At 40.1% G+C, this 27,439-nt stretch overlaps 1 protein-coding gene across 1 annotated transcript in view; it reads left to right on the top strand.

Moving 5' to 3' along the window:
- Positions 1 to 25,904, top strand: part of arhgap5 (Rho GTPase activating protein 5) — a 101,591-nt gene extending 75,687 nt beyond the window's left edge. The window contains exons 5-7 of the mRNA XM_023353254.1: positions 15,265 to 15,396; positions 20,065 to 20,170; positions 22,970 to 25,904. Coding sequence (XP_023209022.1) covers positions 15,265 to 15,396; positions 20,065 to 20,170; positions 22,970 to 23,288 — 557 coding nt within the window. The 3' untranslated portion in view covers positions 23,289 to 25,904. The remainder of the gene's footprint in view (positions 1 to 15,264; positions 15,397 to 20,064; positions 20,171 to 22,969) is intronic.
- Positions 25,905 to 27,439: the final 1,535 nt, after the last annotated feature.

Here is a 27,439-nt window from a genome sequence, read left to right as displayed (position 1 = left end):
CACCACCACCTCTTTGAACACAAAGAAATGACTGTTGGTCTTGGCTATATTCACCACTCCGTTCTCCGCAATTGATCTGGCGGTGTCCCTTGGCAGATCCGGCGATCTCAGTCCTTGTACACTCACTATCACTCTTCTCATGCATTCGTTGCTGGCTGCCGTCAGGCCCCGCTCGAGTCCGTGCCACATCTTCTTCCGATATTCCTCCAGACTCTCTCCTTCTTGGTAAACGTCAATCGGGACTAGGATTACAGCACCATAAGGGAGGTTATGGCCTTTCATTATTATTACGTCTCCTCGAGTTGCTGCACTACAGGAGGCTTCCAGCAATTTTGAATCTGTTTTGTAACACTTTCCTGCTTGGTTCTTAAGGTTGCGTCGGAAGTTTTTATTGTGGATCTTGTATCTGTCGTTGGTGAACACAATTAGTCCATCACCCTCAAGATCCCATATCCCTCCAATAAACTGATAAATCATGAGCCCGGATTGCAGTCTTATGCTGACGGTCCCTGGTGGTATTTCGGCCAATTCTCGGGCCATCCTCCAGGTGTCCGATTTCTGAGTCTTCTTCTTGGGGCGGCCGGGGCCCCACTGCTCCTCGTCCGATTCCTCCTCGTCCTCGTCGGAACTGCTGGCCGCTGGGGTCCTTGAAGGTGGTAGTAGATGCCTCCTCTCCGTGCTGTGGACTCGGGGATGAAACCCGGGCCCCTGTCCTTGTCGAGGGGACCAGTCCTTGGCCGCCTCCTCCATCACTGCCCACTGCTCCTTAGTGAGACTGTCGACGAGCTGTCCCTCGGGGTCTTCCTCGTTGGCTGGTGCAGGTTGGGTGTCCTCGTTCCGCGATGGACCCGGTTGAGCAGGGATGCCTCCGTCGTTGTCGTCGTTGCCGTCACCGCCATCGCGGCTGTCACCGCCGTCGTTGCTGTCACCGCCGTCGTTGTCGTCACTGCCGCCCGTCAGGTCTATCAGATCCCTCGGAGGTTGCTTCTGCTGGCGAGTCGGTGTCGTGGTTCTGCTGGGGAGTCGGGACGGGGGCTCAGCCACCTCCGACCCTGCCTCTTCGAGGGCTTGCTCCTTTTCCTTGCCTTCTTTGTAGGTTGAAAGTCTCTGCATGGCCTCAGTGTAGTCTTTGTACTGGCTCACCCCCTTGGCGTTTGGGTCCACCAGGATTCCGTCGATGCCCGCCGCCAAGGTAGCTGTTTTTACTACGCGGTCATACTTCTCGGAGGGGCTGTAGATAACTCGCAGTTTGCCAAATTCCCATTTTTCAAGGAGATCAGCGAACCATTCCAGCCATTCTTTAACCTCTGTTTTCTTAGCCACCCGCACCGGGCATCGGACGACCCCCAGTCGGTGGCCACTCTCAAGCTGGGTACAAAAATATATCTGAGTTCGCACTAAGTGCTTCATCATTCTCTGAGCCACCTCCTTGTCGAGGGTGTAGTGAGATTCAAAGAAAGCCTTCTTGTTTATCTCAGTCCAGGAATCCAATCCATCACCGAGTAATATCAGCTTCACAGGAAATTGTAATAACGTGGATTTGGAAAGACTGGATTGATTATTCCTCCAGTCCCGGCTGATGTCGCTTGCCCCTTGTCCCATTGCTGGCTTTTGCAGGGGATCCAGTTCCCCTCCTTCTTCTTCTTCGCTCATAGTTGTCTTTCTCTTCGAGTCGCCTATCCCCCAAAGCCTCTCTTTGCGCTTTCGAGTAGGGATGGGTCCAGGCTGTGTTGGCTACTGGCTTCACTGTCTGGATTTGGTCATTCTATCCTCAGTAGAAGCTTTCCCTCACCTGTATGCTATACAGTTACTGCAAGGGTTGTGACTGATGGCCTTATCAGTCACCACTAACTCTCTTCCCTAAGAGTTAGTAACCCAAGTGAGCTATTCAGAGTCTCACATCTGTTTTTACTGACTTGGTATCTTTGGGGCCCGCCTACTCAGTTGTGCGCCGCCCCACGTTGGGCGCCATGAAGGTTATCCTGCAATAGTCAGCCCCGCCCACTCCTCACTACGTCCCAGGGCTGCCTACTGACCAGTTCTCTGTCTAACAGGTCCGGAAAATCTCTGAGACCTGGGTATTACCCTAAAAGTACTCTATAAGAGATAATCTATTTAAACTGGTGGCGAAAGTGATTCGTCTAGCTCTAACTACCTCCAATCCAGAAGTTATGACCCTTTACAGTTAAGAAACAATCAGCTGAGTAGCCCTCACAGCTGCATAATTCCAATAACCACTTCTGTTAACGGTAGCCCACTTTCTAAATCATAACTTGCACTTGGAACCGGCTAGATTATGTTTAGTGACTTAGATGTAAGTCCCAGGGTCATTATTTATTCTCACCAAAGGAAATTATGAAGCCTCCTATTTACTGGAATCATGTACATTAGTTTTACCTTAATTAAAGGAACTGAACAAAGATTAAATGACTCTATTAATTCCAATGTCCACCAACCTCATTAGAATTTTATGGTATAAATTTATTAAGCAAGCTTAAGCAAGGATATGCGACATACAAATCAATAATCAATCGTATATAATTCAAAAACAGTGTAATAAAATTTACATGTACAATCCTACTACCCTGTCTCCTTTCCCTAACTTTAAGTCGCACGTTCTGAAATGGAATTTCAATGAGCAGATTCAACTCATACCCAGACGATGGTGGATCTTTTGGCAACAGGAATTTCTAGCATCCTTGGTTGAGGTCTTTGCCTTGTGTGGAAAAATCCTCCTTAGAAAGGAAACAAAGCAGAACGGGTCCGAATCCTTTTGCAAAACCCAGTTCCTCATCCCTGAGGGACCTTTGTCCTTCCTCCAAGTCTTGTTGCAGAGTTGAAATTGCTGGGTTGAGACGAGACCGACGGTCGAATGAAGAACTAGAGATGGGGCGATGGGACCCAGTCCTTTCTTGGCGGTGTGAAGTCCGAGCTCCCCCGTAGTTCTGAAGTGCGGTCCGTAGCTCAATCTGCTCCTGCAGGTTGTCTCTTCTTCTGCGCCGCCGGACTGGGAACGGTCGGTTCCTCTTTGCAGCCCGTTTTTATACACTTCTCCACCATGTATGTGTATGGGGAGCTTCTGGTCTACGTGACTTCCTGAACATCTGCTGTTTTTCGTGAAAAAGTCCCCAACGTTTCCCAACCTGTCCGTACTTTCCCAAACCTGTTGCTTCAGCCAAACTCACCGCACCACCCATCCTGTGCGCCCTGGCCATCTGTTCAGAACTGCTTGCGACATTTCCTGTTTTCAGGGCTGTACTGCATTCCCCTCTTTTCTATATCTCACTTTCCTCTATTACAACTCAGTAAACACATTCAACCTGTTAAACCTGTTTGAATTAATTTCAAATGATTTCAACTTCATATTCATTGACAATAAATCATTAAACATAATCATTACATAGTTAAATCATTACAGATCCTTAATCAGAGATTCTTTGCAGAAAGTTATTGAGTGATTACTTATACTCATATTATTCAGACATATTCAACTTAATTAACTTTTAATCAAACCACAAGATTACTTTATTTCTTCCAAGCCATTATGCACCTTTTTCTGCGTGTGCCTGGAAAGATCTCATACCCTTATGCCAGTTTTCTTGACAACAGTCATAAATGTCAGTTTCAAATTTATACCCGTTTAAAGAGAATCAGTGTTTATTCTGAACTCTTTGATGCAAAAAACAGATTGAAAATCGATTTATTCACTGCATATTTTTGTCTGTTTGTGTAAGGTTGCGATGGAACTGCACATGAAAACGGCCCTTTAAACCATTCAGGCTACCAACATAAAAGAGACACAATAAAAACTGTCAGATAATTTTGTTACCCTGTGATAATAACTCAGAAATAGTCCAAATACTTTGGCTGTATTTTTATTTCTCTCTTTCTTACAGAAAGTTTCTGTTTATATCATAGGTTTGTGGTGCATTTCTATCCTAAAGAAAAATATATAAAATGTCAGATATTTCACAACGAGATATTAACATACATGAAACCTTACGAAAACCTTATGTTATCGCAGAAAGTACAATGGCCCCGTAAGAAATTCTTACAGTATTTAATTATGACACATGAACTAATCAATACATTATTGCGAGAGAACGCAAAATCTTTTGCGAGGTAATGCAAAATAAAAAAATAGGCCCCATATCCCCTAGAGGGCTCCATATTTTTATTCACAAACCAAGTGAAGTGGTGTAGATTAATCTGACAATTCATCAACAAAAAGTCTGGAAAATGATATTTCAAAAGGGGTATTTACTCTAATTACAGGAAAATACGGCAAAAACCTAAGTTAGACGGTAACGAAATGTTAGCTTCGTTACCGTCTAGCTGATTTAGCTAAAGAAGCAACAGAGGGCCTATTGTTGAACCTAAAGAGGTCCGTCTGCCTTTAACATGGCATATTTGGAAACGATTCTTCGAGAGTTGCGAGACTTCCGTCAAGAAAACTCTGATACTCTAAAAGAAATTAAAGAGAAAATTAAAGTTGCCAACAGCCGGTGTTGCGTCGATCTGCGTTTCCCCATCAGATACGGTTCATCCTGCATCTCCTCGTCGCTCCACACCGCCCAAAATACGCGCGTGCTTTTCAGCCCTCTTATCTAGAGAACTACAGATGTAGGACACCGTAAAAGCTCAAACAACATGGTTCGGATAGGTTGTCAGACGTTTTTCACCTTTTTGCAACTGTGCACTCATCAGACACACACACATATGTGTGTATATACACACACACATATATATATATATATCAGTGATGTGCAGTCAGGGGAGGAAAGTGAGGCAGAGCCTCACTTGTCAAAATGGAAAAATATGATAAAATAATTTATATTGCTATCTTCACCCTGTGATTTGTACTGTAAAGCATTTATTTTTTATTTAGCTTAACCAATTTTGATTATTTTTTCTTCAAAATCACTGAATTTTTGCATTTTCCCATTCAAATGCTTGGAAGTGCAGCTGTTGAGGCAGCAGTGAGCTGAGCCTCACCTGGGATTGATCAAATCTCTCTCTAACCTCACTGGATGCCATTCTATGGGAGCATGCTCCTCCTGTCTGTTTGTTGCCAATAAAATGGTTAAAAACATTTAATATATGAACTGGTTTTCCATAATTTAGCTTATGTATATAATGTACAGCGTTTTTTGTCACTAACTGTGTGTGTAACGTGTTTCCTGTGCTGAGAAGAGATCAGAAATGGCAGAGAACAGATTCGAGGTGAGGCAAGCAGTTCTCCTGCCTCATGGTAGGGGGCGCTCATGATCCCAGACATTGTGACTCCACAACTGCAGAGTAAGATACAGTAACAACTAGCTAGCCATACAGTAAAGTGCAGCGATTTGTTTAGAGTTTTCTCCTCGTACCACAGCAATCACTTATTAATAATAACAAAATAAACATTAAGCCTAAAACCATGACTGTGACATGTTCAGCAGCAGACAGCAGAAAACAAGAACGACTGTGGCTGTTACTATGATGCTAAGAAAAATAATAAAGTTAGGTTTTCAAAAAATAGAGAGACAGAGAGAGAAAACGGTAAATGTGTCAATTTGTAACCCAGTTCCCCCCCCCCTCCCCCCCCCCACCCCCAAGAGGTCTGTAGACCTCTGTGTGAGATTATCAACCATTCAGCATAGTTAGCTTAGCTACAGAATACTGCTTGCCTCCATTTCACTAACATTTAATGAATTAAGGAAAGAAATTACCAACATATTCATATATTTAACTTGTACCTGTATCTTTTTCCACTTAACAACAGATGAGTCGGTCACTCATCAGCAGCTCTAACCCACGTCCCTCCTGACCCGTCCCCTCCTAAGTGAAATTAAAGCTGCAGTCTGTAACTTTTATAAAAAACATTTTTTTTACATATTTGTTAAAACTGTCATTATGTTTTAACATGAGTATAGCATGAGAGATAATCTGTTAAACACTTATTTCCTCTGCCTTCTCCCAGTGCTATCTATAAACAACCAATCAGAGACAGGAGAGTTTTAGTTCTGTCAATCACAATCTCATGTGGCTGCTCATCCTCCATCCCCTTCTACTGTGCTATACTGTAGCTAGTGTCGATTGTTGTGAATGCTCAGTCTAGTTAGCATAGCTACCAATGACAGCAGATAAACATTTTTCCTGTAGTGATAAGTTGTTTTTCCACCATTAGCACATTTAGCAGTGAGTGAATGAGGTTGATTGACAGCGCTAAGACTGTCCTACTGGTTCTGATTGGTTGTTTTGGTTGGAATGTTGCATTACGTTAGCCAGTAATAGTAGTTCAGGGAGCAGGTGTTTTCACAGATTATCTGTCTCATAACAAACTGTGATGACATGGTGACAGCTTTAACAAATATGGAGAAAATATATTTTATTAAAGTTATATACTGCAGCTTGAATAAAATGCAAATACATAGCATTTTTTGAGAAGTCTGGATTGCTTCATGTATATTTTGCACGTTGTCTATGACTGTTGCTGGTGGGGAGAGACATTTCATTATTCTAAAACTAATAGAATAAATTTAAGCAACCTATTTGTAAACTGTATGTGGACTGTTGCATGTAAAATTCATGAGCAGTAAATATTGTGCTAGTTATCAGTATTGGACCAAAGAAAGCAAGGCAGTTGCAAGACTTTAAAATTGTGACGCTTTTGATGGGTCAGATAGACTCAAAAATTGTAACAGCAACTGCGTGTGGGGCCCAATTTAATTTTTTGTCATGGGGCCCAAGATTCCTGGCAGCGCCCCTGCATACAAGCGCGCGCATATTTTGCCGCCAGCAAGGAGACACAGCGGGAACCGTTCTTGTGTGAAATGCTGGCAAATTAATTTGTTCCCATGTCATAGAGGGGGAATGGATTATTTCAGGCAGCTAAAATATATGGTTCCCCCTCATAACTTTGGCAAATAAAGAGCAAATGTTACCACAATTACAGGATTTGTTGTTGATGATGAGAGGAATAAGCAGAGTTGCAGAGTTTGTGAAAAAATAACTAGAAATTTCCTTTATCCAGTAATCTGTCATATTTTACATTAGAAGGGGATTTTCTCGTCTTTTCAGGAAGTCTAATCTTCATGCCCTGCTATTAGCCAGATTCCCTCCTCTTATATTAGCTATGAAAAATGATAAATTCACAAAATGTGTTGGAAAACTGTTTAGTGACTTACTCTTTTTGTCAAGCGGGAGTGACAAAAGTAGGAAAAAAAACGATTCTCTTGACCATTAAAAAAACAACACAAAACAGTGTAAGGAGACCTCCACACAAGACCTCGTGTATTTATTTAGTTTAGAATTTTGTTAGCAGCCGACTAAACTGAATGTTACAACCTTGACATGATGATTACATGAGTTGTTTTACCGAGAAATGGATCAGAAGTGCCATGAACATGAACGGATCCTCTCTGGCTGCAGTGGGAACAGATTTTCACAGGGGAACAGGATTTTGCACAAGACCGTGTCTGATGGGAAAACGCTGATCGACATAACACCAGATTGATAATGCATAGAAGAAGAGGAGGAGCGTTTGTAACACATTGAGGATGCTACAATTGAGCTCCTGGAGCTACAGAAACAGTTTGAAACACAGCTTGTGGATCAGGAGGGACGTTCAAGGAGGGAGAATGTTTGGATTCATGGATTCAAGGAGGGTGCAGAGGACGGAGTCGGATCGATGACGGAATTTATAGAGAACATTTTGAGAAAGAAACTCGGTCAGAAGCCGTCTTTGACCTTCCAGATTTAGAACTCATTAGGCTCTAGATCTGCATCCCTACTCGGATTCACCATCGAGATCTATAGTGACAAAATTTATGAGCTTCAGAGCCTGCTATAAACGTATTGCATCTCAGGCAGTGCTGTTTACATTATATACATGTATAAAATATAGGGATGCTCCGATCAGGATTTTGCTGCCGATTCCGATACGATCACTGATCTTAGCCGATCACCTGATTTGACTGTTTATTTTTCGCGTTAGTTATAAATGATACTATGTGATCTGGCAAAATTAAAAAATGATCTGGTAATAAATTCACCTAATTAACATAAACATGCAACATACTTGCAGGCACAATACAGAAGCTACTCAGTCAAAAGAACAACTGGAAAACCTGCAACCAGTTAAACAACATTTAACAGTAAGGTTCTCTGTACCCTAAATTATACACGAGTCAAATAAATCACACACTGCCTATATCAAATAATGTAAAAGAGAGAAACATTCATTCAAAGTCCAATGCAGGTTGCATCAAAATAAACAATCATGGTTTACTGAATCAAAACTTCCTGAGAGCATGGCTAGCTGATTAATGCTGGCTCTGATTGGTTGTTTCTGACTGAGCGAAGTAATTCTGCAGAACAGAGGAGGAAGGAGAGGAGATTGATTATTATTTATTTATTTATTTATTTATACATAAATTATCTCTCATGTTTGGACATAGCGAAAGTTTTAATATGTGAAATCCTTGTTGTTGTTATTGTTGTTTACGTTACATGCTGCAATTTCAGCAGACGTTCCGGGAGGAGCAGAAAATGCGCTCCGTATGTGAAATATTACTAGCAGTAGAGCGTAGTGGCGGTTCAACAGCAAGAGCGGATCCAGCGTCTTTCACCGTCAGCTCAAAGACTTGAATTATTTTTCGGGTTATTTGTTTAGCTTTCTGATCATCATGCTAATATGGGTGAGTGTTTGTAGTTGTGCGCTGCTTTACCTGCTATCTGGCCACTCCGGATGTCATGTTTTTCCTTGCGTTGAGCCTCGATGTAGCCAAACTCCGTCAAGTGCTTGTTTTTTAAATGTCATATTAGATTCGTTGTGTTGATGCATTTTGACGTGCTTAACCCCCGAGGTAATTTTCCTCCACAACGTGCAAACTTCCCCATTCACTCTCAGAGCGTTAAAGTTCCACACGACAAGATTTGTTTCTGCGCGGTTGCGCAATGTGAAGGAAAGATGAGATAAGCTGCACACGCAGGCTGCGAAGTGAGATAAACGTGATTGTTTTGGTGATCGGCAACAAGAGACAGTACCCTACACATACACTTTTTCATGGAAATCGGCCGATTATGATCGGTGGCCGATCTATTGGCACACCTCTAGTAATATAGGATACATTTATTTGCCAACTGATTTATCAACCAGTTGATTTCTGGGCGCCGATTTCTTTAATTTTGGGGATCGTGATTGGCCGATACTTACACGCGAAGCCCATCTTATCCCCTGATCTTATCTTCATCAGCAAAGGTTTAAAAATCAATCGGGTCAGGTTTGCACGTTTGCAGTTAACAATATTCACCCCACTGTTGCCAACTAAGTGACTTTCTAGCTATTTTTAGCGACATTTCAGACAAAAAATATTCATATCAACCAAAATCAAAATCAGCAGGTCAGGCTCTTTAAAGATCCAGGGATTGGCCAGAAAACTGCAATCGGTGCAGCCCTACACACATTTTCATGAGATTCTTTGATTAAATAAATTTCTCTTAAGCATAACTCCAATAGCTAAAAATGTAATTTATACCTGGTGAGTCTTTCTCCCCTGAGAATGTGGACCAGTACTGGTACTGGACTGATTCTGAGCCTTCAAATGATTTTAACAGAAGTGTCACATAACACAGAAGTTGATGTCAAAATAATGTTTGTTTTAGCCACAAAATGATTATGCTCAGCAGCAAACAACAAATCCACAACTACAGCGTAGAGCAGCTCATCGATGTAGCAGCTATGTAGCCTGACGTTAAAACATTTTGCTAGACAATGTCAAACATTGAGAAGTTTTAATTATTCTTATCAAACCCTATCAAACACGGTTTGAAGCCAAAAATACCTCAGAAATATACAGAGCCACCATGAGAATCAACTCATTTAAAGTTTAAACTCAGTTTCACACATACACAAAGACCCTAGAATAAATGTTTAGCTGTTGAACTGGACCGTTCCAGGTAATTTTCTATTAGCAGCTTTAAAAATCTTTGACTTGACATTACATTACTAAGACACATTAAAACAAACCTTTATCTTGGCTTTTTTTCCCATTCGTCCTCTTTTCTCCCTCCGTGAAGGATAACTCCTTTTTTGAGACATAGTTTTGCTAACTTAACTTCTGACCGGAGCTTTGGATGTTTGGATGCTCTGCACGGCAGCTCATGTTACTGACAAAGTGTGAGGTACCTTCCACGGCCACCAGGGACCCCAAGAGCAATTTCTTTTTTTCTTTTATCCATAAAATAATGATTCCTAAATACATTATAAAAAATATATATTATTGGAAAACAAATCACCTCATGGTGAAATTGTGTGTTTTTGATATTATAATGACATAGAAATTATTACAACAAAAAAAATCAGATCCACTCAGGGGGCCTGTTGGTGGGCCTTGGGCCCTAAACTTAGTTGTGCTTAGTTTGCTTATGCCTTGGGCCGGCCCTGGGTGGGGGTGACCAGACCAGCGGAGAACAGCTTGGAGAAGATCTGACGCCTAACTTGGAAGACCATCGGAAAGGACGGACACCCAGAGATACAGTTAAAGGATACAAACAACGACTGCAATGTTTTGAGAGAAGTCAAGATAAGATTTAAGGACCACTGTCTTTTAAAAGAGGTATTTAAGATCTTTTAGTTTTTTTGAATGGGTCTATTCAAGTTTGAGAGGAGAAACAGGGGGTTTAGTGAATGATAATTCCAGTCAAATTAACAGAATTTTTTCCTGAGGGAATTTTTTCACTGGGGTCGGGGCATTCTCCCCTTTGTTGTGAACATTAGAGCTGTGGAGTAATTATGAACAACGCTAACTGCAACAGAAAGGGCCCAGTCCCTCTGGCAGGGAGAGGAAATCTTTTTGGGCAGGTATCATCATGGCTCAAAAAGGGTCAAAATGCAGACCCTACTCTTGGAAGTTCTTTTGCTAGTCACGAGTTCTTCAGTGAACGTTCTAAAATTGTTCAGTTGTGTGTTCATTATTACTTTGTTTATCTGTAGTCTAAAGGTCCTTCAAGGTATAAAGGTGGAAAATAAGGAGCTACATAGAGTTACAACACAGAAAAAGGTATTAAAGTTGGCCTCTTTTAATGTGAATGAGATGCTTAACTCAGTTAACAGATCTAAAGTATTAGGAAAATTGAGAAGGGAGGGGGTGAGAGTGGCACTGCTGCAGGCAGAGGTCACGCTAGACCTTTTTGTTCTTCGTCATTTTGACAACAGCATTAAAAAAATCGGTCATGTACTATTTTATTTTACAAATTATAATCATCATAGGCTATTTAGTAGCATTTTTATGCAGTTTAGTTAATATTCAGCTAAATCCAATCAAACATAAACACATCTAACTTTTTCTCGGTAGTGACACAAACCACTGACTGTGGCCCCAATAGCATAATAAATTAAATTAAACGACTTAAATTACAAGCACTTCACCTGCTGCGGTCTGAACGCTCAGCCTCACAAATTCCTCCTGGTCGCATCAGCATAGAAATCTGCGCTAGTTCATCAGTCAGTTGGATCTGTCTGATCCAAATCGATCAATTGAACTTTCTTTTACACTGTGCCAGGTCCAGACATGCGCTTTTATGAGGATTTTTTTGCGTGGCTTTGCTTCTCTGAAACGGACAGATGTCATGTCGCTCTCGTCCTGAGCGCGGTAGGGTATCGTCTTCCAGCTCCATTTGTTAAAACCGCAGGATGAGTTAAGTTTAATTCTTTGGAGCAGCGGAGCCGCGTCCGCATTAGTTGTGCATGTTACGCTCTAATTAACTAATGCATCTTTATTTATTTCCTCAAGATAAACTGCCGGCTCCTCTGTTTAGACTATAAATGGATTAATACAACATTGCATTTTCTTTAGTTTTCTCTGGTCTGTACTGGAGACTGGAATTAAATGCGCCATTTCAACCAAAGGTTTTGAATGCTCTTCTGAACCAGATGCTCCAAAGTGTCCAGTCCATAACTCTTCAACATGCTGCCAGCTCCCAGTCAGCAAGACGCATTTTGTTCAGTGTCCATATTCAGAAAGGATTTTTTTATTGATTGATTTTAGTTGCCTCTGCGATGAACTCTTTGCGTAAAGTCTATAATATCTGCCCATGTGCACCAGTCAAGGGTGTGAATTATAACTTGTCAAATTGTTGTTAAACCGTTGTTTAAAAAGTAACCAATCAAATATGGAAATGGATCTGCCCTCCCTCTGGAAAAGATTACATACGTATTAAAGGGCAAACAGGATTTGTTTGAGTTCATCTGAATCCCTTCATTAAGTATGCCAAGGATTTGAACATCTCGGATGAAGGTACAAGTGACTGAAGAACATGTTAACTGCAGTTCCCAAAGGCAATTCTATTAGAGGACATACACTGTTGAATTTAATATCTCAATAAAAAGATACGTGGAATATGTGATGGGCTGCAATAGAATCAGGATTGTGACAGGCATTTTGTTGATTTCTGTTTGTGTTTTATTTTGGCCTGAACAGTACTACTTCTTCTGCTGTCATACTTTGCAGAATGTTCAAGCTGTTTGTTTGATATTTTGGGGGGGAAAAAGAAGATTAATTTACCATATTTTCTGGACTATAGAGTGCACCTCACTATAAGCCGCACCCACAAAGTTTTTTTAAAAAAGGTCCATAACAAACGTACATATAGGATATTTATTAAGGACGCAGCAGAGGGCTGCATCCTTAATAAATCTCCTATTAAGGACGCAGCCCTCTGTCTCCAACAAACCATAGACTCGTTCACACCTAGCTTATGTGCAACAGCTATCGATCTGTACTGCCAGATCGATATCCCTCAAGTTAAAAGCTGCATCATATGAACTTCTTCGTGTGGTTTCCATGATGAGGGGGAATGAGTTTGAAGAAATTTCTCCGCCGTGCCTGCTGCTAGCATGTGCTTGTTTTAAATGAAAATTAACACTTTCTTCTTTGATTTCCAATTTTGACTTCCAATGATTCACTTTCTGCTAAAGAGCCCCCTAGTGGTTGAAGAAAAATCCACATAAAAGCTGCACCAAACTGCACCAGGAAAAAAATAGTGGCTTATAGTCCAAAACAAATGGTATTTGAGTTGGAATCGGGGATTTTAAGATGTTTATTTCAGCAAATGAATCGAAGGTGGGGAAGAAAATAATTTCTAAATTGTACACAGGATTGGAAAATCTTAAGAAAAGCAATACAACATGCATAAAAGTAAGATGGAAAAAAGAGGCTAACTGTGGACTGTCAAAGGAGAGCTGGGAGGAGATATGTGGGTAGCAATGGAAAACATCTTGTTCCCTTTCATGGAGAGAGTTTGTATGGGAGAATATTGTAAGATATTTCTTTACACCAGCACAAAGAAAATACCAAGATACAAGATGTTGGAGGCAATGTGGAAAAGACAGAGCGGGTCACTTCCATGTGTTTTGGGATTGTGCCTACATGGTACCCTATTGGCAGGATTTAAAGAATTGTATGGATCAGGTGCAGAGGGTGAGTATTTGACGTTCTGTACATGGAAAGAGTACATCTACATCTGTACATGTAGATGGAAAGATTAACAAGAGCAGCTGATAAATATATGTATAGGCTTATGTTGGTAGTAAGCAAAAAAGCCATTACTAAGAAATGGCTGAAGGCAGAAGCTCCTAAAAGGGAAGACGTAATCCACAATATTTATATTATGGAAAGGCTGACTTTTTCCATCCAATTAGAATCTGGAAAATTTAAGAATTATTTGGAAAATTGGTGGGGTTTTATTTCACCCTGGAGATCAGACTTTGTTGAATAATACTGTTGGTTTGGGGTAACCTTATAGTGCTACAGACTGTAAATAGTTTGCTTAAAGTTCATTTTCAGTGAGAAGAGATTTAAAATTGGGATGAAGAACAGATAAGAAAACTGGATTTTGAATTTTTCTTTTTAATTAGTAAGTGTATGGGTAGATTGGGTAATATACAGAGTAGCAAAGTTGTTTTGTCCAATGCAGGTATAGAATGTATGTGCAGCTTCTCTTGGATGGTATGTATAGAACATTTAGAAAAAAGTTTGTTTGGATGAACACTTGTATGGAAAATAATTTTCAATACAATTTGCAAATTACAAAATACAAAAAAAACATGGAGGCAGAGGCACTGAGAATATGTTCAGTCATTATTAGACCAAGGGCAGCCAGACTAATTTAAATCTAAATTGTTATATTTAGCTAAATATATTGTTGAGTGGGACAAGCAGGCTTCCTGACAAACAGATAAAGAAAAATAGGCTCAATACTCCTCCTCTCCTTCTCTGCACGTGCCTGTGGCCAATCACGTGTGAGGATATGGCATCATACTGTTATGAAAACAGAGAGGTGGACAGACATGGCAGACAGGTGAGTCCATCCTCCCAGTCAATAGACAGAGGGGATGCCCTCCAGCATCTGGCTGAAGATTAAAGATATTATGCAACAATATATCATTTATTCTTGTCAATTAAAAGTTTGATTTAAATATTATTCAAAAGTAAGAATGTCTGCTTTTATTAGGTACACCTTGCTAGTACCAGGTTGAATCCCGTATTTCCTTCAGAACTGCCTTAATCTTCATGGCATAGATTCATCAAGGTACTGGAAACATTCCTTAGAGTCTGGTCCATATTGACATGATAGCATCACGCAGATGCTGCAGATTTGTCGGCTGCACATCCATGATGTGAATTTCCCATTCCCTATTGGATTGAGATCTGGTGACTGTGGAGGCCATTCGAGTACAGTAAACTTATTGTCATGTTCAAGAAACCAGTCTGAGATGATTCGTGCTCCATGACATGGCTTGTTATCCTTCTGGAAGTAGCCATCAGAGGATGGGTACACTGTGGTCATAAAGGGATGGTTAAGGTCAGCAACAATAGTCAGGTAGACTGTGGCGTTGACACAATGCTCAATTGGTACTTATGGGCCCAAAGTGTTCCAGGAAAATATCGCCCACACCACTGCACCACCACCCCCTGAACCTTTGATACAAGGCAGAATGGATCCATGCTTTCATGTTGTTAACGCCAAATTTTGACCCGACCATCCGAATGTCACAGCAGAAATAGACTCATCAGACCAGGCAACTTTTTTACAATTTTCTATTGTCCAATTTTGGTGAGCCCTAACCCTTTCCTCATTTATTATGATCGCCTTGAATGTCTGCTTTACACCTCCTTAAGTCGATAGATACAGTGAAGCCTTTTCTGGACACGGCATTTCTCCATGTTGTGTTGCAAAAAATAAACCCTCTCTGCTGCTGTGTCATGTTTTTCTGTGTAGATCACAGCATTGATTTTGGAGAGATGGACCTGGCAGTGAATGCTGTTGCTGGAGCGCTGAAGGCTTTCTTTGCTGACCTGCCTGACCCTCTGATCCCCTACAGCCTGCACCCAGAGCTGGTGGAAGCTGCAAGTAAGAACCACCAATAATCCATTAACAACTGACATTTCTGACAGCAGTAGGCTGTCAGAAATGTCTGCCTACTACATTTCTGACTTCTATCTTAAGGTTTAGAAGATAGAAATCTGAAGGTGAAGATTTTTATTGGATGTTTAAAGTTCAACAAACACTCAGAAATCCAGAGTATGAAGAAAAAAATCACACTACTTACTTGTTTGTAAAGTTGTGAAATGCAGTAGCTCTTGGACTAAACCAAACTCTATTCCTGTTAATGTCAGGCAAAGTGAAAAGCTTGCTCTGCATCAGTTTTCCAACATATGTAATCCTAAGATGGATAATTCAAATATAAGTATTATACTTGTCATGTTTTAATGTATGGAGGAGGATTAGGGTCACTGAAAAAAACAAACAAAATAAACATTTCTGAGCTAAATCTCAGAATTTTTTCTTCCAAAATCTGAGATTAAAGTGAATATATCATGCTTTTAAATCCTTCCTTTTCGCATGTAAATGATTCACTTATGGTCTATAAAAGTGGATCCATACCAACTACTTACAATATGGACCATAGTTTAAGTATGGCGTCAATGCATGTCAGATACCTTTTAAAATATTAAAGTTGCCACAGTATGAATGACAACAAAGTCTAAACATAATTAAGGAGTTAGCTAACGAAGCGTCAAAAACGTCACTGAATGCACTTGCATGTGTTCCCCAATTGCAAAAACAAAACGCAATAATTAATTTCAAAACATGCAGTACAGTTATATCCTCGAGAAAGCAGCTAAAAGCTAGCACACACTGCTAACAGAAGCAGAAGTCTCAATGCTACTTGTAGAGACAGGAGCTTCAAAAATGATCATGTGGATGCTGGTCTTTGTTTCTGTCCGTTTAATAAGTAAAGCAAAGAAACAAAATGTAGCAGCTGAACAGACAGTGCAGTGATCAGAGAGGAGATTGAGGAAATAAAAAAAAGCAAAACCTGCTGAGACAACTACTGCATATTTCAATTTCCGGTTTCAAATAAAACTCTTTCTGTTAGTTAAAAAATGTATTTCTAAATATAATTAGCTGATATTTCCAAGTCAGTCTTGTAATCTGTATTAACTAATTATTCATTTATTTCCTATAAAATCTGTTGCTGGTTTTAAGTCAAAATATTTTACAACAGCTAGGACCTCATAATCAACAGAAAATGTATGTCTAAAGTAAGCTTTGTTGTCATTTTAGTGTCATTTGGAGCTAATTGCTTTGCTGTGTTCATCGTTTCCATAGAGAGAGGGAACTGACGCCTCAATCTAACAGTATTTTGAGAAATCCCTCCTGATATTGGAAGAGGTTGCTGAATCAGTGGTCAGTAAGTGCTCAACAAACAGACTTTCTTGACTTATGTGGGTACATTCCCAAGAAAAATAAAATTTAACCAGACATTTTGAAGAGGCTGTGATGCTGCGGGAGGATGTAAGAAACACTAGAACTGAACATTTTGACTTGTTTACTTGCAACTTTGGCAAAACTGAACTTGGACTGAACTTGGACTACAATTTTTTTTTTTTTTCCAAGATTTCAAATGTAAGCAGCAGTTGCAGCAATGAGCCGCTGCAACTGCGTGCGCAACTGTATTGACACTGTAGCTGTGGATAAACGCATCCGGGTCTTCCCAAACCAGAAGCCCTGGATGACTCAGGAGGTCCAGTGACTGCTAAAGACCAGGAATGCCGCCTTCAGGTCTGGGGACAGGACCGTCTACAGTACAGCCTGAGCTAACTTGAAGAGCGGCATCAGAATGGCTAAGTCTGACTACAGGAGGAGGATAGAGGGCTACCTTGACAGCAACAACAGCAGGCAGGTGTGGCAGGGAATCCAGCATCTCACCAACTACAGGACCAACCTCGCAGCTGCGGAAGGCGACGCCACGCTGGCAGAGGAGCTGAACCTCTTCTTTGCTCGCTTTGAGGTGAAGCCAACAGAGGCAGCCACACTACACCAAGCAACCCACAACACCACACTCCTCGTTGTAGAGGAGCACGAGGTGAGGCGCACACTGCGGGCTGTCAACCCAAGGAAGGCTGCTGGACCTGATGGCGTCCCTGGACATGTCCTGAAGACTGCGCCGATCGGCTGGCTGGAGTCTTCACCAGGATCTTCAACCAGTCCCTAGCCCTGTCTACAGTCCCATCCTGCCTAAAATCTTAAACCATAGTCCCCATACCCAAGAAACCTCACATCTCCTGCCTCAACAACTACTGGCCAGTGGCACTAACCCCTGTGGTGACGAAGTGTTTTGAAAAACTGGTCCGGGGTCACATCACAGCACTTCTCCCTCCTGGCTTTGACCACCACCAGTTCACCTACAGAGCCAACAGATCCACAGAGGACGCTGTGATCACAGCCCTCCATGCTGCTCTGTCACATCTGGAGCAGCAGGGGAGCTATGTGCGGATGCTCTTTGTAGACTACAGCTCTGCTTTTAATACCATCCTCCCTCACAGACTGGTGGACAAATTGGGGGACCTGGGCCTCCCTCACTCCATCTGCATGTGGATTCTGAGCTTACTGACCAACCGACAGCAGAGAGTTAGGGTGGGAAAACATACATCCACTGCCCTCAGCCTTAGTACTGGCTCTCCACAGGGCTGTGTGCTGAGCCCCCTGCTCTATTGTCTGTACACATACGACTGCACCTCTGCCCACCACAGCAACACCATCATCAAGTTTGCTGATGACACCACAGTGGTGGGGCTCATCTCAGGAGACGACGAGTCCACCTACAGGGGAGAGGTGGAGCGGCTGTTGCAGTGGTGCAGGGAGAACAATCTGCTCCTCAACAACTCAATGTGTGGAGAGGGTAGCTGATTTCCGTTTCCTGGGGGTCCACATTGAGCAGGGCCTCACATGGAACATGAACACCTTGGAGCTGATAAAAAAGGCCCAGCAAAGACTGAACTTCCTGAGGGTTCTCAGGAGGAACAACATCAAGGAGAAGCTGCTAGTGTCCTTCTACAAGTGCTCCATAGAGAGCATACTGACTTACTGTATCTGCGTATGGTATAACAGCAGCACTACGGCTCAAAGGAAAGCTCTCCAAAGGGTTGTGAATACAGCCCAAAAAATCATTGGCTGCCCTCTCCCCTCACTGGAGGACCTGCACAGCGACCGCTGTCTAAGAAAAGCACAACACATCACAAAGGACACTTCTCACCCCGGACATTCTCTGTTCACACTGCTGCCTTCAGGCAGAAGATACAGAGCAACCAGAACAAGAACCAACCGTCTCAGAGACAGTTTCTACCCGACAGCAATAACAAAACTAAATGCAATCAAAAACAACCATTAATCATCATAAATGATGTATGTGAGAATGTGGCTGTTCTTATTTTTTTTATTTTTTTTGCCAGTTTGTTGATTCTTGCGTTGTGTGTGAATTGTGAGACAGTTATTTTTTGTTTTTGGGCATGTGCACCGACTGATGGCACCTTTTGAATTTCGTTGTCCTTGTGACAATGACAATAATCATTTATCTTATCTTATCTTAAAATTGCTGCAAGGAAAAAAGTGTTGGATTAACAAAACTGAATAGCCATGACCTTGTTTAGCAGATCCACAGCAAATGCGGTGACGTCATAGACAAGAAAAATATTAAAGTGAAAAATTAACAAACTGAAAAATATAACCCAAAATGAGTACAAAGATATCTACACAGAACTGGGAGAAAATTATTAAAAAAAATGTTGCACTCCTAGACAAAGTACACAAAAAATGTGTAAAAAAGGATTCATGATTAGTTGTAACAATAGACTTAATCTGTGTCCGGTCCGGTAACGGCTGTTTAGGGTCCAGTCTTCCTCCAGTGTCTGTTGTGGTTTTCAATACCAGTGTTCTAGCTCTGTTAGCATTTAAAAGAGCTCCCAGCACTGCTTCTCTGATGTATTCTCCAGCGTCTGTAGTTCTGTGTCCGGTCCGGTAACAGTTGGTTAGGGTCCGGTCTTGGTCTGGACATAAACTGGGCAGCAGTAGTGTCGCTGGTTCTACTGCCGCAGAACTCCTTTAGCTTTCCAAAGACCTTCCAGTGCTGTCTGTTTCTCGAGGCATGTTTCACTATCAAGGTGTTCTGTCATAGGCGCTTTGTGGATAAAAACTGACCACATGGCATTTGTTTTTAGCTTGTGAAGGCAACACTCACCTGTTAAAGACTTCTGGAGGAAAATGTTGGGAACACAAATGTAGAAATTGTGTTCGGTGTGGGAAGCGATCCAGATTCTCCTCACTTTTTTATTAGAGCCAACAGTGTTGTAGTGTGGCATTTAGGCCAACATTTTCAACTAATCCTGGATCTCGTTAAGAACTGAAAAAGTGGATTTTGCATGCATGATATGTTCCCTTTAAAGTTAGAAAAATAGTCATAAAAAATAAATATATCAAAATATTTACATTAAAATATGCTTTAAAATATGTAGCATTAAATTTTTCTGGGACAATTAATTTTTTTGTTAGATCCAGTCATCAAAATGTTAATTAAATAAAGACCATAAGTATTTCACTCTTTAATGAATAAAAAATTTGATATTCATATCGTCACACACACAAACAAGCTGTTTGTAAAATGTCAGTTTCCCTGTGTGTGTGTGTGTGTGTGTGTGTGTGTGTGTGTGCGTGCGCGTGTACATGTGTGTGTGTTAGAACTCATGGACTACATTGAGCGGCTAGAGGTGTTGCGAGAGATTGTGAAGAAGTTTCCTTCCATCAACTACCAGATCTTCAAATACATAATCACACATCTGAACAGGTAAGAAAAGTTTCACACAGTGAGAAACACACAAGAAATCAAGATAAACACCCTGTGAACCTGTCCCAGAGGTGTCCTGGTTGTAGCTGAACATCAATGCTTGATTTTTAGCAGAAAGCCAGTAAGCTGCTTCTCCTTCTGCTTTGCTGCCCCCTGGTGTCGATCTTGGGGAAGTTTTCAGCTGCTTCCATTTTCCATTTTCTCAAATATTTTATGTATCCTTTACACTTTCTTTGTGTGTGTATATATATATATATATCAGTGGCTTTTATATATATATAAAAGCCACTGATATATATATATATATATATACAGTATATAAAATAAATATATATATAAAATTTAAAAAATCATGATTTATGTCAGTAATTCCATTCAAAAAGTAAAACTTGTGTTTATTACACACAGGCTGATATATTTTGAGTGTTTATTTATTTTAATGTCGATGATTAGAACTAGCAACTGATGAAAACCCCAAATTCAGTATCTCAGAAAATTTGGATATTTTGAGAAGGTTCTATATTGAAGATATCAGTGCCACACTCTAATCAGCTAATTAACTTGAAATACCTGCAAAGGTTTTTAAACTGTCTCTCAGTTTAGTTCTGTAGACTACACAGTCATGGGGATGACTGCTGACTTGACAGGTAATGTTGATGCCTTGCAGCAAAAAGGTCTTGGGTTCTTTCTGCATGTGTGGGTTCTCTCCAGGTACTCCATCTTCTTCCCACAGTCCAAAAGCATGACTGTTAGGTTGATTGGCCTCTAAATTCTCCTTAGGTGTGAGTGTGTGTGCATGGTTGTTTGTTCTGTCTGTCTCTGTGTTGCTCTGCAATGGACTGAGATTTTATGACTTGCCCTTTTGTGTAAGGTGTCAATGGTCGTCTTTCAAACAACTAACTGTGCCACTGTGCAGCCCAAGAAAAAGCAAATACAAATAATTCAGTTCCTGTATTTTGAATAGAAAAATAAACATTTTATTTCCCAATGTATAACAACAGCATCCATTTAGTAAAACCTTGATCATTTCCACCAAAGTGAAGCTAAAAATCATTTTAATATTATGTAAAAAGCTCATGCTCTTTCTGCTGCATCAATCAATACAGTGTAGGGCTGATCTGGGGAACAGCAATTGAACAGCAAAACATGATAGATTTTTTACTGAATTTGAACCAGGTTGTTCTAAAACTTTACAAGTCTGTTAATTAATCGATTTTGATTTCTAAATTAGTAGATTATTTCAACAATGAATTAATACGATTAATCGTTTCAGCCTGAGTGTGAGCTAGTTATCTTCATATTGTGAATGTTACCAAATAAGTCCTTATTGCAGGACATCAATATTAATGATGAATGTTTTGGTAATAAACAGACATGTTTACCTTAGCAACACAAACCTGCTGTTTTATTGCCACTAAGAAGCAGTTGGTATCAATTGTCTCTCTGATCAAAAAGTTGCATGTAAATAAAGGTCAGTGCCTTTTCTGTTTTAAATACAGTCAGACTGTATAATTTCCATGCATTATCTGTTTGATAAACATTATATAATAATCAGTGATCCCAATGAGAACTTACAAAACTTACAAACTCTCTCACATGTACTCACATGCAATGGAAGTTAACTTAAAATCTCAGTTTCTGATTGGACCCCAGGAAGGAAAAAGAGGGTTTTCACGGACAAAAAATAGCTGCAAGCGACTCAGTGAGTGAGGCAATGAATATTTTAAATAACATTGTTAATGCTCTTACAGTAGTGTTAGCATTATCTGCCATTATTTATCTTGTATTATATTATATACAAGATATACAGTCAAGTATATCTTGTATATACATGATATAATCCATTCCCTAACATTCTTGTATATTCTGTATATTCTGTATAATCTGTGCATACAGCTCCCATATTTATATTTATATTTATACACAATATCTATATCTCTTTGCTATAACCCCTTATAGTCCATACATACATAGTCTTGTACATCTGTAAATAAATATTTATATCTCGTAGAGCACTTCTGGATAGATGCAAACTACATCTCGTTGCTTGTACTTGTGACAGTGCAATGACAATAAAGTTGAATTCTATTCTATTCTATTTTATTATCAGAAGTGTTTCATAGAAGCCGACAGCCAGCATCAGAACCCCCATCTGTCACTGCAGTAAAGTTAGCCGCCTCTTTGGAAATGACAGTAAAGCTAGCCTTCTCTCGAGTTTGACGTGAGCGACAGCACAAGTTGCAGCGCCCTCCTTTCAAAATAAAAGCACACCTCTGGTTTATATTTGATTCACACTTTAAGATTTTTTCCAGCGGCTGTAGAAGTTTAAAGCTTTGTGTTAATTCATTTGCAAAAAGAAATTATGTATCTGAAAATAAATTAAAGTATATTGTGTGGAAAAGAAATTCTGTAAGCCACACATGTGGCTCAATCAAAATTGGTGACGTATGACAGGCAAAAAATCTTTCTGACTCCATAAACAATGAGCTACCAGTGACTTATCTCACTTCAGGGTGACACAGGGACGCCTCTAGAATCTCCTAGATCCCGGATATGTATCTTATTATTTAATTACTATAGACATGAACATTATACTGCTTGACTTCTGCTGTTAGGTTTAGTGTAGTTTTCTTCTTATTGGATCATTTTTACTAAGTTTTGAATTCTTCTTGGACCGTTTCCTGTGTCCCACAGCCACACAAACATTTGGTGCTAGCAGCAATTATTTGTGTATAAAATCTGATGGCTCGTACATGTTTATTCTAAAGGTTGTGTTGTGTGGATTTGTTCCCTGGTCAGGGTGAGCCAGCATAGCAAGACCACCCTGATGACAGCCGACAACCTGTCCATCTGTTTCTGGCCCACCCTCATGCGTCCTGACTTTGAGAACAGGGACACGCTGTCCACCACGAAGCTCAATCAGGCCGTCATCGAGACGTTCATCGTGCAGTGCAACTATTTCTTCCATGGGGGTGACGTGGCCGAGACCTCCAGCAACGAGGGAACACCCCCGCCACATTGCCACAACATGGTGGAGGCTCTTCTACCCCTGCAGCTGCCCCCCCCTCTGCAGCCCCAGCAGATACAACACACGCTGACCCCTGACCCCCTCATTTAACACACCAATAAGTATTCTGGGGCATCGGGAGTTCAGTATGTGCTTCCAGCTGTAAACATAGAGAGATGCTGGAGGTCCTTCTTCTGCTTCACATCAGTGGCTGATCCTTTTTTTAAATATTCTTTCAGCTTTGGGTTCAGAGAGTGCTTGGTGGGATGTTGGACCAGTCTGGATCTGGGAGATGGGCTCATTTTGGAAGCTCAGTCTGGGATTATGGAATTGCACATCACATTATGGATTGCATAATTTAGATCAAACTGAATACAGTGAGGAATGAGCTGATCTAGGCACATAATGCTAGTTCTTTAAAGGAATCAAACCTAGTTCAAGAATTTTTCAACATATTTGAGGCAAAGACTCCATCTCTACCCTCATGGAAAAGCACACCAAGTTGTTTTTTGTCCTGTTACAGGCCCGGCCTCCTGATGCCATCTGGGCACCACTAAAGGGAAGGTAAACATTACAACTTATACTCTCATTTGAAAACCTGAGAGTATAATGATAATGACATACACACACCAAGGGGATTCTAGTCTTCCTGCAGATTCTGGCACAGGAAAACAGTTTCTGACTTCGAGTCAGTTTGGGACATGTTTGAGTCTCAACCTGTGAAACTAAAACAGCATTCTGAACTTTAAGCCCTGCACCTTTAATGTTTTCAGGAGGTAATGGGTTTTCAATACTAAACCATTCCTTTTCCACTACACAAGCCTAAATGAGCCCTTAAAGGACAGCCCATGCACGACTAGTGTCTATGGTCCATGTTGCAATTCATATTGTTTGCTTGCTTTATCCTGTCATATTTTTTTATATTTTGGTAACATCTGATTTCTATCCATGTTGTATGTGTGTGGGTGTGTGTTTGCTGTTGTGTAACAATGCTGAAGTGTTGGATGATTTATCTGTAGAAACTTACATGTGGTTGGTGTTCGGGTTCTGAAGACTGGTGTCACTCTGTCCAGGAGAACCAGGCTTAACTTCTCATGCTCAACTCTTCAGTTTCTTAAAGAGACAGCTCCCCGTGTCTTCTTGGTGTTGTCACCCTATTTCCTTAATTTCTTTATTTCTCTTTGTCTGAAATTTGCATGTTTTTACCACTTTATGAAAAAAAGTCAACTATACAAAATGAAATGAAAAACTTGAACACTAAGAGCCCTTGATAGGATCCCCACCACTTTATTTGACTTTTTAAGGGCAATATTTCAACAGAAAAAAATCTCATTTGCATTAGCTTTTTTGTTGTTCCTGGAGGAAATCACATCTTTAATATCATATTTCTTTTGTTAAATAGTTTCCCTAAATAGAGGAAAGAAGTATATAAGTCTATATATAAATATATAAATCACAAGTTTCTTAAGTAACAAACTACCACAGGGTACTGGATCCTAATCTGTCACAAGCTATGATCATATATGTTTATTATGGTGAATGTTTTTTGTTTATTTGTGATGTGAATGTGGGTATGTGCACATTTGGGGTGAGTAAGGAAGGTGGGGTTAGGATGGGTGATCATACTGGATCAGTACAACTCAGAAAAAGAAAGGAAGAAAGTCTCAATCTTCATCTGTGATACTTAAACAACAAATCTCCTTTCCTAGTTTCCAGGTCTCTCAATTCATCCTGTGAGTAAAATATTTCAGAAATCTACATCCTTGCCTGCCTTTTGCTACAGGATGATAAACATTTATTATAGCTTATTTTCTCAATCTTCTGTCCATCTGGATAACACTTGTTTTTGCTGCTTGCTATAGATATTATATTACTCTTTATTTTACAACTCAAAAAATTCTAAAATTGTATTATAAATCTTAGTTTTTTTATTATTATTTCTTTAACATTTTCTGTAAACAGTGCAATTTTGTGGTACTTTACCCTAACTCTACTCTACATTTCAAAGGGAAGCTTCTAATAAAAAAACAACCACTAATGATTATGTCTGCAAGGATTTCCAACACTGATATTGCCATAGTTCTGTTTTTATGTTGCTCATCTGAGGTACAAAATGTCTTTGCAAGAAAGCAGTTTAACATTTATTGTTATTGGCCTATATTCATTATATAAAAAATTAAGCATTTTTTTTTGTTCCCCAACAAAACATCATATTCTCCCAAACAAAGTAGTTTCAGAGGTCTGGCTGTCACTCCAGATGGCTAATGCTGATAGGTGTTCATTTTTTATCTCATCCAGTGATTGAGGGGGACTATCAAGCATGTATTAAATCTGTGAAATATCTTTCTGTCCTTAGATACTTTTTGATTAGGAAAAATTCATTTATAGCCAATGTTTTTTATTTTTACCATTTTAAAATGTACAACTCATGTTCTTTAACTAGTTGATTTTGTTTTCCCACAGGATCATGATTCACGAGTCTCAATTTGGATAATTGGTAGCCTGGTAAAAACCAGCCCCTTGTTCTGGGCCTTGCTTCATCCAGAGGGTCTAGACTCTTGACTATCGAGAAACTATTGCTACTTTGTTGAAGTTGTAAATTTTACCCAATCGCTAACGTTTGGCCATGACGTGTGTGTAGCTTAATGAAATTTGCATACGCTGTAAAAACACTAAGGGGAGTAGGGCCACGATATCTTTGCCAGCAATAAAATCTATTAAACATTCCTCTTGTTCCGACTTTATTTGCTCAATATTTGGACGCGTGGCCAACACAAACTGCATGGTTTCGTTCACTCCCTCCACTGCCATTGCTAAACTACAACCCCAAGTTACTAACCTGAACACACCATTCATTACTCTGAATTATAAAGAAGTGCCACATTAAATTGGCCCAGATTTTCGTAATGTTGGGTGATGGGCAATTTGGCGATACTTGCATGAGAAACTGATGTTATCCACCGATCTTATCTACTACTTTCACAAAAGTCTGAAAATCTGCCACTGTGCTTCTGCTGAGAAAGAGGACTGGCTGACCCGCCCACTAGGGCATATCTGCATGGTTATTGTGGTTAACAATAATAACCTCACTGTTAACTTTGTGACTGTTATGGCTTTTCAGACAAAAAGCAGGTGTCGACCAAAATTGGAAGATCGTTGATTGGCCAGAAATCTACAATCAGCGTACCTTTATGAAAGGCATAATTGTATTAAACTCAGAGGCTTTTTAAAGTAAAATATAGTAAAAGTATTTCTGAACAACCACAGTTTTAAAAGCTGTAGCAGCTTCTGCTTTTAAAACCAGCTGATGTTTTCCTAAAGTAAATTAAAAACATATGGCATATGTAAGTATATTTTATTGCATTTTTAAAAAATATTTTTAAAAAATATATTTTTCATCTGTCAAACTACATTTTTTTTGTTGTTGCAATTAGTGCTTTGTCATTTTCCCTTCTGTATCAAATTGATTACCCCAGAAGTGGTAAAAGATTCAGGCAGATGTGTTCACAACTGAAATTTCTCCATGCCTTGTACTTTAAGGCTGTTCTTTTAAAATATGCACCTTTGATGGTCCTAGTGTGCTATTCAGTATAACTATCTAAATCAGTGGTGCCCAAAGTGGGTCCTGGAGGACCGGCATCATGCATGTTTTAGTTCTCTCCTTGGTGGTAGTAACAACCTTTTCAGCAGGTCAATGTTCTTCTTAGGCCTCTAATGAGCCATCATTTAATCCAGGTGCGTTAAACCAGGGAGAGACTAAAACATGTGGGATGCCGGCCCTCCAAGACCTTCTTTGGGCAAAACTGATATAAATGAAGATCCTGAAATGTGCTGAATATTAATTCAGACAAGGAATTTTTGATGCCTTCAGACAACAAGTGCCAAAAATTTGTATTTACAAGTTAAAATATAAGAGGAGACAAACTGTGAAGATTGAAGAAAGTGTGAAATATCTCAAATATTTGGGCTTTAATTTGGGATCGGATCTCTCATTAAAGGGAAAGAAGCTAGGCCAGAACCTGGATCATTTATAGGACACTTTGGATTGTGTGTCTGAGGGGCTGAAGAAAAGTTCAAAATCCATTTAGCTAAAATGTGCTGGTATTCATCAACATGTAATAAATATGGCATATTGCTGGACTAGAGGGGATTTTTGGAGTAAACAGAATCACTCCTATTTACTTAAGGGTTTTTTTCTGGGGCTGGGTGTCATCAACTGCTAGGTATTAAAATGCTACGTAATGATATGTTTATCTGTAGTT

Source organism: Xiphophorus maculatus, chromosome 19 (genome assembly GCF_002775205.1).
Source record: "Xiphophorus maculatus strain JP 163 A chromosome 19, X_maculatus-5.0-male, whole genome shotgun sequence".
In the NCBI taxonomy this organism is placed as follows: domain Eukaryota; kingdom Metazoa; phylum Chordata; class Actinopteri; order Cyprinodontiformes; family Poeciliidae; genus Xiphophorus; species Xiphophorus maculatus.
This window is presented reverse-complemented; position numbering and strand designations above follow the sequence as displayed.